This window comes from Lycium barbarum, chromosome 6, assembly GCF_019175385.1.
Source record: "Lycium barbarum isolate Lr01 chromosome 6, ASM1917538v2, whole genome shotgun sequence".
Lineage (NCBI taxonomy): Eukaryota > Viridiplantae > Streptophyta > Magnoliopsida > Solanales > Solanaceae > Lycium > Lycium barbarum.
In genome coordinates this window covers 14,922,354-14,934,406 of record NC_083342.1, presented here as the reverse complement: position 1 = coordinate 14,934,406, position 12,053 = coordinate 14,922,354, and the positions used below count along the sequence as shown (strand labels likewise).

Below are 12,053 nucleotides of genomic sequence, written 5' to 3'. Positions count from 1 at the left end.
TCAACAACCACACCCACCTTAAATACACAAGAAAACGGCACCATAACCATACTGTCCTAAGTAATTCCAAAGATGTGCCTCATCCATACCTATTCTCGATCAACTATACCTTTTCTTGACTTTTCAATTCCAGTTCCAATTAAATCACAATCATCGTCATCGTTTAACCATTCTCATACCCACTTAATAAAATACCACAAAATCATAAGTCTTGCCAACTAACCGAGTAAATCCTGGAGATAGTAGCATGTCACACACTCTACACCCTATATTTCTCTTAACGCATTCAACTCTAAAACTGAAATACTCTCTAGAACCAGCGTATCACATACACCGTCCTACTAATGTCCCTACGTACCTCCACCAAGGTGCCTTTGCTCAAATTCCTCAACTCAAATTCCGAAATGTTCTCTACAACTCGAATTAATTCAAACCTCGTCATTAATTCACCACTTTGATGCCTTACTTGTCGAATCGGAACACCCTTAACCATTCGAGTGATTATCCCTTTCATTCGATTAACTCAACCGAGTAGTAACACCACTAGTAGTAGGAACTAGCCGAACTTACACAATAGGTACAAGGCTTTCAACCCTAATTCATTATTACATGCAATACACGATAATTCCTTGAGTACTAAAACTTTATACTTGACCAACACTAGATTCATCCTTATTAGTCAACCACCGGCTCCCATTGGCCCACGACTTACCCAAACTTACCAACTTAACACTGAACCCTTATGTCTATTTTACCATGTATGACAGCAACATAATCTTCAATTCAACTAGTTCTCGATTCCACGATAGCCTTATCATTCCTCTAAACACGAAGACCCAATGAACATACCCTTTACTGAAGGACCAGGACCACAGCTGCCCAACATCTTAAGTCTCCACTCGCCACAAGTAACATTGCTTTCTAATCTAAAATCGATAACCACCTTCATAAAAGAACCCACAAACCACTATTGTATAGTCACGTCGAAACCCAAACTTAACTTTTCACGACCGAATTCGAAATTCACTCTCGTACAAATTGCAACCTTAACCTGACAAACATGTTAGTTACCAATTGTTCCATTCCTAATAATGAAGATTAATCTATCCCAATCCTCCTTTTTACGCCTCCGTCCCATTAACATGAAAAGTACTCATACCAAAATACTCTAAGACATCTTACTTCGCTACGCGTTTCCCATAAAAATCGTCCTTCATGTCCTTATTCTCAACTTCTCTTCTTTATTACTCGCGATCAGTAGACTTTTTCCCAAATCCGATGATTCTTACCAAACTTAAATTCGTGCTACGCACACCATCGTACTACCCTGACGAAGTTGAAACTTATACCCAAAACTAATCATATCCCTAACAAATCATTCTTGTTAAGTCACAAATGCACTTCTGAGACTTCCGAGCAACCTAATTCTGAAAATATAGAGACCATGTGACCTCGTGTACCATATCTCCCATTTCTCGAGAAAAGCCACACAATGAACGAGTCTCAACCACCATCCCACACAATAGAAACCTCAAGTCATAGCTGGATACTGAACTTAGTCACGCGTCCGAATCAAAAAGACACATCTAGTACCATACCAAGCCACGTCATAACAAAACCTGCTCTTATTATAAATTAGGGACGAATTCTAACCATCCGTGGACGAATAAGATAAGAAAATTCAGATACCAATTGGAATCGACTAGATACCAATTTGAATAAAGTAGCACGAAAGAATAAAAGAATTAGAAGTTTCCTAAATGTCCTATAGCCTCCTGCAGACAGGTACGGAGCTCATCTTACCGATCCGCAAGACTCTTCTAGACATGCTCTTGTACTTGTAAGATTGGTAACCTAGGGCTCTGATACCAAGTTGTCACGACCCAATTCGTGAATCGTGATGGCACCTATACTGTCCCCCCAGGTAGGCAAACCATTCCCAAATCATTTCAGTCATTTATAAGAATTATGCAGAAATAAACAATAACTAAACTAACAAATTCAAATTATATAAATGATAAGTGCGGAAGAATTAATAACCCCAAAATTTGGACTGGACTAGTATAAGAGCAACTATTACATAGATGCAAGTCTGATAGAAAGTAAATACAAATCTCAAATATCTATACTGTCTCAAGAATGCAAAGAAGATAATTAATTACAAGGAAGAGTCTCCGGGTTGCGGATCTAGTCCAAAAGCTCACCGGGGAATCTCTATCACATAGATTCAGATCACCCTCGACGACAAGAACTGGAACTAGTAACAAACTCTGCACTCAAAAGAAGAGTACAACAAGAGTAGCATCAGTACAAACAACACGCACTGAGTAAGCATCATAGGCCGACTAAGATTAGTTCATGCATACAAGCATAAAATCAACAACATAAGCAGATAGGCACATAATACTCAATCCAAGGTCACAATTCTGGGATTCTACTCTTTTCATTCACCATTAAAGAACCTTAACTAGCATAAGAAATTAAAGATGATAAGGGAATGAACAAAGAAAAGGGTTAAGACTTACCTTTAAAGGAGAACTTCACCCTAGCCTTAGAAAACCGCCTCTCACTTTCTTAGGAACTGCTTTTGGAGTTTTGTGGCTAATGACTTCGAATTTTGCAGTATAAAAGTGGGTTTCTGTCTCCCGTCGACCGCAACAGTAGTCACTATGTTCACTGCAGAGGTCTGACCATCCGCTGCGGCAGACCTCATTAATTCCCCCAACCCTGCAGCGGCGACCGTCGGTGCCACTGTGGCGGACTCGCTGCAGCAGTCGCATCCGACTAGTAACCTCTGGTTTTTCACCATATTTCACCTAAAATCCCAATATCAATCTGAGGCCCTAAAGACAAAAATCAAACAATGCACAACATACAATCAAATGCCTCAATTTTTAGAATTCTAACTCTTTAAGTTTTCATTAGACTTACACCTAGTCTCAGAAATGAACTGGCAAGGGTAAAATGGTCAAAATGCTTAAGGACCTAGCGGGTCGTTACAGTTCTGATGAGAGTCCTTGGTCTCTTTTTCTTGGTTCCAGTTTCTTCTCGAATAAACCTGTAGTTCCTTTGTTTGTTCTTTGTCTTTATTATTAATTATATCATGAAAAGACTCTATTGTCTTAGTTTTTTTCATTTTCATTATTTAAGTTGTGAGTTGTTACCTTATCCAGGTTAGTATTAACAACAATACTATTTCCCGCATTTATCACAAAACCTAGACCATTCTGTTTCTCAGATGTGAGGTCAAGAGGATCCTTATTATCCCTCGAATCTTCACTTTGCTTCTCCCCCTAAAGATGAGTTCCAAAAACAATTGAGATAAAAAAAAAAAAAAGTGACAATAATCTTCCTGGTATTTGGGTCATAACACTAGTATTTGTTGATTTGTGAATATCTGATCTCCAAGCATTCATTTTTTAGTCTCTTGGTTTAGGCTTTCTCGTCTCTCCAGTTAGATGCCAAAGTTTTCCTTGACCATCAATTTCCAAGCGGACAGATTGTGTCTATTCCAAATAATTCTTGTCATTCAGCTTGTGAGAAGTATGCTGAAAAGTCAAATAAGAGGAATCGCCGCCTTGGTTCATTGTTTTCTCGATCAGAACTTTGTTAACATAACTCTCAGCTTCTGTCGATGCCGTTGGGTGAAGTTACCCAGTAAGTGTTGTTTTAGTCATGAGCAACACTAAGACTATAGCTGCTCTAATACCATGTAAGTTTTGGTACCAAAAAGTGTTGTTCTTTATTCACCTGTAGATGTACAATTTATAGTAGAGAGAAAACAAACAAACTAGCAATATCATCCCTTGATTCTTGCTGATTCTCATAATCAACGGATGATTTATTTGATCTGATTTCCTAAAATATATAATAGCATATCACATCTAATTTTATTAGATCAGTTTAGATCCTACAAAATCAGATCTGATCATGCTCAAATATTAACAAATCAATAAAAGAATATCTATATATTTAAAGCCTCAGATTAAAATTTAGCTTTAGGCCACCATTGAAACTCCTTTGTAATCACAATGATCTTAGTGTGTGGTGTGCGCGCATTGACGATACATAGAAAGATCGATCCAAAAATGTTGCCTGCCCATACTTGCATTCCTCCCTGTAAATGTGTAGTTTGTGGCTCTTGAGATAATCAAAGGTACATAAAGATCTAATTGTATCTTTTGAAATTGATAACCACATGTTACAATGATGTTCGAAATTTTAAGCTTATTCCCCTGAGGACCATGCGTTGTTACACAGACTAAATCCCCCGTTTTGTTGTCGGGCCAAGGTTGTCCATCCACAGCCCCCCACACCAATCTGCGTATATAAGGAGGGGTACATGGAGATTGTCCCCTTGAAGCTGGTCTTACATACATGCATCCGGAGATCGACATTAATCTGCAAGACCTGAAGTTAATAAAAGCGAAGGCCGGGTTGACATTTGACGAAAGCGCTAAAATTCTGCCTAGGCGTGAGGAAAGCGCAGGACCGGGAAGAGTGGAACTAGTGGCTTGGTTACGTGAAATGAGAAAGATGTTGACAAGCACTAATATTATCATATTATATGAGCGGATTGGATTGATTTTGAATGATCACTTTGCAGCACTTTTATTTCTTTTCTGCTGGTTTCTCAGCTGTTATTAACTTTCTTTTCTGCTACAGTAAGTGCTCCAAAATTGTATTTTGGGTGATTTAGGTTGAAAGGATGAAACATGAGGGAAGACAAGTTAATCGTGAATCATGATTATGTAGAAATTTTCCAAGAGGCAGATTCAAGATTCTAAAAATTGGTGGATGTTGAGTACCATCACTCATTCTTCCTTTGTGATAATCAGGGTGATCTTAGTCTGTGTGCGCACACACATTGATTAATTTATACTTTTATGCATAGAGGGATCACTCCAAAAATATTGGCTGCCCATAATTGCATCCCTCCCTTCCTCTTGAGGAAATCAAAGGTGCATAAAGGATCTATTTGTATCTTTTGAAATTAATAAAGACATGCTACAATGATGTTGAAGTTTTGAGTATATTCCATGAGGACTCATGCCCCGGGCTTTTAGTATTATATGTCAAGAGTATTGCTCTATTGATGCTAAAGCTATCATGTGCTTCCATTTTCATTATCATGGGAATGACAAGGATGTCTGTTGTTGCATGGCATTTTAGGAGGCTTTGACCAAAATAAGCTATTTTTTAAACCAATTTACCAAAGTAATACGTTTTTAATTTTTTTTACGGAACTAGCATAAACGTATTCCTGAGTAACGTATTAGGCATTATTTTATTCAAAAATTCTAACGGAAAAAATAGCTCGGGTTAACGGTGTTAAAAGCTAATTCGTGACTGTTAGTAACGTATTATTACTAATACGTTACTGTCAATAACGACTTTAGAGAATCAAAATACGAACAATCCTTCTATGTAATCTGACATTGACTGATGTTAAAGACGTAATTAGGAGCTACGATTTTAGGATAAAACGTAACTGACAGTTACGTTTCTACTCAAACTAGGCATGCGCAAATCTTGCCGAGAATCCTGCAAATTGGGAATCTTTCTGATTGATTTGATTGTAAAACGTGATTAATAGTTACGTTTTAATTGTAAAACGTGACACACAATAACGACACACTGCTAAAGTCCCTCTTCCTCATACTTTTTGAACAAATCACATATCATTATAAAATATAGTGTATGAAACGAATGTTCAAACACATTCGAACAATTTTCATCAAAGCTTCTACTTGTGTGGCCTATTGTCGGAACAGCATTAAAAAATTCAACAGGTATAAGTTAATTAAGTCAAATATGTCGTAATATGTTAAAATAATACTATAGTTTTAATTTATTTTTCTGTTATATTAATAATAATAAGTGTCTTATTTTCGTGTGTAGGAGTAAAGATGGCCAATTTTGAACATAATGTGATGGTTGCTTTGTATTGGGTGGCGAAATAATTACTGAAATGAACGGATTCAGGTACACTGAAGGTACCAAAATGATTGTCAGCATGTTTATTTCAACGAACTATGCTGAATTGGTTGAACTATTGCATGAGAAGATGGGGACAAATAGTGAAAATATTCAAATTGATATTTCTGGAAAATATCCATGCTCATTTCAAGGTAACAATACAAGGTTCATTGAGTTTAAAATTGAGAATGACCAGTCCTTGCTACAATTTTTCTCCATACCGCAAAAATTTGTGAATAAGATCGATATAAATATTTTGCAGATTTATGTAAAGACCAGCAAATCAAAATAATATATTTCAAATGAGTGGTCAGCATGGTTATCACATGAATTTGTTGGCTCAAAATTATGAATTTGCTATGGCCAGTCAGCCTCATTTTGCAGAACCGATTATTCAACCATCATTCCAGCAGTTACCGATGCACGACAATCCAAATTTCTATAATCAATCTCACACCAATGTGTCATCATATAGTGCGACACATGGTTTCCGTCAATCATTTGGTGCAGGTCCTAGCACGCATGGTCATCAATCATTTGATGAAGGCTCAAGTAGTCAAAGACGTACTAGTAGTAGCCACGGAGAATATGAGGCCAGGTAAGCAACAAATTAGATTTTTTTCGATAGCTTGGGTTTATATATTTTCAACAAATAAATTAGTCAAATTTTATGTACTCCCCAGAAGATATTTGTACCGCCAATTGTTGCACTTTTACATGTTTTTAATTGTTGCTTCAATTATTTAGTGCTAGAATAGGTTTATTAGAAACCTCAAAATTGTTGCATTTTTTAACTTTTAAATGTGTTCGTACTCATATAAATTTTCTACTAAGAGAAAAAAACTTGCTCATATATCCTACAATCTTACTACAATTTATTAATATGGTTTCTTCCTTTTCTCCACAGAGAAGCTGAGGCTAGCATTGATATGTATAATGATGCAAATGCTGAAATTAGCTCTGAAAATTCAGAGGATGACGGCCCTTCAAGAGAGGATGAAGAGAGTGAAAGAGAAAGTGAACGTGATGAATATATCGATGATAGTGGAGATTTACTTCAAAATAATATTGGTGTAAATCCTCATAATCAATTTGGTCATGGTGTGTCCAAAATTCCATGTTTCAGGTTTTAATACTTCATAATATTTATGTGCACTAAGCAACAAAAGTATACAATATTGTGAAATCGTACATTTTTCATTTTCAATGAGGAAATCTGTTTACATTATGGAAAAAAGAAGCACCACGCCTTTTGAAATTTGACCACTCCATAAAGCTTTGTTGTCATAACTCATAAGCCTTTTTTCCCAAGTTGTCAAAGATATTAGAACCTGCCATTAGAAACCATAGGGATGAGTACTTGTCTACCAAAATAAAAGAAATAATTTGGAAAGCGTAAGAAATGATGTGGACACAATGTGAAGTAGGATGCAAGTAAAATGTATGTGTCCTGTTAAGGTAAAGAGAAATACTACGATGCTATTATAAAATAAATAGCTCTTGGAACTATAAGTTGGTAGAAGGAACTCATGGGTGCAAGTTGGCATAACTTTGAGTCTTCTCTGTTACCGATGCATTAAGCAGCAATCAATGAAACGACAAGCTATATTGAGTGAGGAATGGCAGTTTGTTACTTGAAAGCCCTTCTAAGGCTAGCTAGAACTTTAGTAAAAAACTAAGTAAGAAAACAACTTCACATCATTTGTGAGATTTTGCTTTGCAAGTATATTCAGATGATGACAAAGGACTATAAAGGAAAAAATCAAACTTTTATTCTATTGTATTCTGCTTAACATAGTAGGCAAAAATCATGAGATGATAATTTTGAATCCAAACATAGTTTTCACCCGGATTGATCACGTCACAAACCTTATTCGCAAGGGGATCTTGTGCTGATACATAAGCCACCCACAAAGACTTATCAGACCAGAAATTGTGAGTTGGTGTCACAAGTAGCATGTAATGAAACAAAAAGCATAAGAAATGCTTGCAAAAGTCATGATAATACTTGTTTATCAATGATAAGATAGTTGGTACATACTTAAATTTCTTTCATAAGAATTTTGCTACTTGCTCTGGTTTATTGAATTCTAAATCTGATGCCTTCAAACACCCTAATCTCCAAATCTAGTCTTTCAGCTGCAAAATTAGTGTATGTAAAGCATATTTGTCCCATTCAAAACACCACTTTTTTCCTCCTTATCCCTAAGCCTTCAGTTGATACTAATTTGTTACAATGATCATCCTACTTTCATTATAATAATTAGAGTAATCCGATCAACACCAGAACTGTCATCAATAATTCATCAAAGACCTTGATCAATTGTGTTTCTTTAGTTCCACGCAAGAGTGGTATTTCATTACACCACAGATGTGGTATCTTGAAAGTGTGATTTTTCATAAGATTGGAAGGAGAAACATCCAGCATAAACATTAGATATTTAACATCGCAACAAAGGATAGTTTTTTCTTACATGGTAAACAAATTGGTACTAACAAAAAGAGCAGCGAAAGCAACTCAACTTACATTGCAATCAACCTAGGTCAAGTCAAATTTCAAAAACCTCATCAGACAGAGGATGGTATTAAACTGTACACCTTTTCACCATTCCAAATGATATTAAAGGTAGTTGTTGGTTTTAAATATTTTGAAATGTATAGTGGAAGGGCTCTTATAAACATAATAATTAAGCTGCTCATTTTCTAAAAAAGTTAAAGAGTGAAGCAATGAAGGTTTGTCTAAGTTTGGATCAAACTATTCTGTGTATTACTAAAGAATTACGAAGTTCTTGATGCCATGTTCAAATGCTAGCAACTGTATTTTTTTAAAAAAGGAAGAGGAAGATAGACTGCTCAATTTATAGATGAAAGTTGGTCAGTACATAACTTGGTATTTGTTATTATTTTTGGTATATATAGATCTCACGCAAGATAGCCAAGTAGGAGGTATCAGTTTACCGCTTTACAAATTTCTTCACCCTCATTTGATGACGATCTTAAAGATGCTGAAACTTGTCTTTAGCAGTTCCATAGGCTCTCATTACATTCACTTCCTTCAAGTTAAGCACCTTTCTACTGTCCTACAACCCAAAAGAATAAGGTCTAATTTTCTATATCAGTGGGGAAATCTCTGCCAAATTTTTTTGCTAGAATAGTTTTCAATCTATCTCCATGATGGAAACCAATTGTAATTCCTAAACAGACACAAGAAAGGAAAGATGTATTACATACACTATCCCTCATCTAGCTTTCATTAATCACACTGTTAGCTGTTGGAGAAAATCAAAGGCACAGAGGAGCAATAAACAAAATATAAGAGAGATGAACAAATATTTTGCAGACATCGAAGACATACCTGAAGTTCGATTCACACGCCCAAATCAATTTGGAGCAAACCACATGCATCTACTTTTTGGAGAATAACAAGTTCAAATCTTTCTTCAGATTGAGTTGCAACCCGTGAACATCAATTCCTAGAGTATCAGCGACAATCAAAGAATTGGAAACCACAATACAGCCCTTGCATTTATACAGAGAGAAGCTAGAAAACCAATGAACAAAGAACCATAAACTGGGTGTGCTCGAATTCATATATATTCATACCATAATTAAAAAGAGCGGAAAGAGGGACTTACCAGAAAACCACTAATAAAATGAGATGTAATTCCAAGTAGACAGATCTTGAACACTGGGGGAAGATTTTCAATGGAGTGTCTTTTATTTTGGGAATAAACAAAGAAAGAGAGGAAGAGTCAAATGGAACGAAGTAGAACCTTCTGTGTGTGTTGAAAAAATAAAGGAATGGAAGATGCAATGACAGATACACTAAAGTTTAGCCATAAAAGAGCACATATTTACGATAATACCCTTCGTCGTCCAACAAACCCTCACTTATTAATAGTAGAAATAGAAAAACACTGAACAACGTCGTTATTTTAAATGAAGAGACAACTAATAGTCGTGGTCTTAGGATACGTAATAGGACTAAATCGTTATTGTCAGTAACGACTTTTATTTTAACGCCGTCCACTTATTAGCTGTTTTTCCCGTCAGAATTTTTGAATAAAATAATGTCTAATACGTTACTCAGGAATACGTTTATGCTAGTTTTGTAAAAAAAATAAAAAACGTATTATTTTGGTGAATTGGTTTAAATAATAGCTTATTTTGGTCAAAAATTCGCATTTTAGACGGTGACTGCGCTTGATCTTTTGCTTTTGTTGTGCATAGGTCTAACAGTAGACATGCTTTTTCCCCAGATAGTAGGGGTCTTTTGAATCTTGCTGATAGCCATATTCCCTTGAAAGTGTCTTCTTTGTTTCCTTTACTATTATTATTTGATTATCTTTGGGATGAAACTGGCGCCCAAGATCAGTTTTCTTTTGGTTGGTATTTGTTGTTTGCAGGGATTTTTAAGTTCCGAGGGCTGAGAATTTGTTATGTATCGCTCATGAACTACTATCAAAAATCTACTTTGTTTTCATTTTGTTTGTGGACAATGACTATATATTCAGTCAGACTTTATGGGATCCTTTGAAATTTATGGACTGACAAACGAGAATTCTCCATTCTCTAAGTTTCTGTTATTTGAAGCAAGTTTCTAGTAAGAGAATGGTCTTCAGCATAACTCAAACCCAAAAGCTAATAGTTCGAGAGATAAAGATTGTACAAGACCATATAAAAAGACAAATGATCCAAGCCCTAATCAATGTGGAATTCAACACTCCCGCACACGCTTAAGACTGGATATTTGGAGCGTGAATAATTTAATATGGAGGCCAAACATCGAGTAAACCATGAATGGACTGGCTCTGATATCCAAGGACGGAGCTAGGTGGATGAACCCCCTTCATCGAAAAATTACACTGTATATATAAGGTAAAATTTTGGGTTTTACGGATAAATAGTTTATAATGAACCCCCTTGACACAGTTGAGATGCTCGGTTCAGTGGTTGAGGGGGTTCATTAATTCGCCAACGTCATAGGATTGAGCCTCGCTGACTTCCCTCTCTTGCAGTATTTTACTGATTTTTAGCTTTGCATACTTTTAAGGGCTCGTTTGGTATGATGGATAGAGAAAAATAGTCCTGGGATAAAAATTAGACCGCCTTATCCCACGTTTGGTTGGAAAAAAAAGTCGGGATAACTAATCCCGGGATTAGTTATGCCGGGATTAGAGTTTTTTTTATCCCACCTTGAGGATCGAATAACTAATCCCGGGATAACTTATCCGGGGATAAGTTGTTTCCAACCAAACGAGCCTTAAGAGTTTTAACTATACTTTGATAGAGAAAAGACCCAAAATGGTCCTTTAAATTTGGACTTCCACTTGAAATAGTCCCTATTATTTGAGGTGGAGCACTAATAATCCTTCATCTTTCAAATAATGGAGCACATTTAGTCCTAACTAACTTAGAGAACTGCGCACTTTTGTTATTTTATTTTTTGTTGAATATTGAGTATGTATAATAATGTTAGTAATTTAGTCCATTACTTACACCTCTTTCATGAACCTTGACGGTTTTTAAAGTAATATATGATTGAAAGGACACTTATTCGGAAGAAAAAAATTAAGAAGTTAAAATAAAATAAAATGCGCAAAGTGACAGGGAAAAACACAAGCAATTTTAAGTAGCGCTAGATGTAGCAGGGCAAAAGTAGGAAAAAAAATGTTAAATGAGGCATGACAAGGCGAGTTCAAATTTAGCGGGTTAAGATTAGATCACCCCACCCCCCCACCCCCTGCGACACTAACCGGTCTTCCCATGTTCAATATTCCACTTCGGAAGTTTTTGTGAGAGTACCTTTTTCATCTTTCTGTGTTAAATTTTATTTCTTTCTTCTCGTTGTATCATGATATTTGCGTATGGGCAATGTACACAATTAATTACGTGTTGTACAGCTAGTGGGGTGTTGTTTTATAGTTATACATTGCTATAGCATTTTTTGGGACATGTCCTTTGAGGTTCAGAGTATTTTCCGGCGACCTTGCTAGATTTTGCCGGTGATTGTCACTGCTCGGCTCCGATTGCTTGTTGGCTGACTGTTTCTTTCTTATTTTTCCTCTTATTCC

The 12,053-nt window shown here is 36.1% G+C and overlaps 1 protein-coding gene and 1 long non-coding RNA gene across 4 annotated transcripts; one reads left to right on the top strand and one right to left on the bottom strand.

Annotated features, from left to right (window-relative positions):
* Window positions 1-6,262: 6,262 nt before the first annotated feature.
* LOC132600841 (uncharacterized) lies at window positions 6,263-7,112 on the top strand. The gene is made up of 2 exons (XM_060314252.1): window positions 6,263-6,577; window positions 6,887-7,112. Exons 1-2 carry the CDS (start codon window positions 6,282-6,284, stop codon window positions 7,110-7,112), a joined length of 522 nt encoding a protein of 173 aa, XP_060170235.1. The 5' UTR covers window positions 6,263-6,281.
* LOC132600845 (uncharacterized) lies at window positions 7,083-9,769 on the bottom strand. Of its 3 annotated transcripts, none has more exons than XR_009567327.1 (4): window positions 9,615-9,769; window positions 9,335-9,520; window positions 8,938-9,059; window positions 7,083-7,310 (listed from the first exon to the last, which is right to left on the bottom strand). It is a non-coding gene; the product is annotated as an uncharacterized LOC132600845 (long non-coding RNA). The 3 variants fall into 3 exon arrangements; XR_009567329.1 differs by having other exon boundaries at window positions 7,088-7,310; window positions 9,335-9,452; XR_009567328.1 differs by lacking the exon at window positions 8,938-9,059 and having other exon boundaries at window positions 7,087-7,310.
* Between the last annotated feature and the right edge of the window lie 2,284 nt (window positions 9,770-12,053).

What these genes read in the sequence shown, in the direction of transcription:
- LOC132600841 (XM_060314252.1), top strand. Translation starts at nt 6,282, where the DNA reads ATGAGTGGTCAGCATGGTTATCACATGAATTTGTTGGCTCAAAATTAT. An exon ending in CACGGAGAATATGAGGCCAG is followed by an intron (nt 6,578 to 6,886) that starts GTAAGCAACAAA and finishes TTTTCTCCACAG; the next exon opens with AGAAGCTGAGGCTAGCATTG.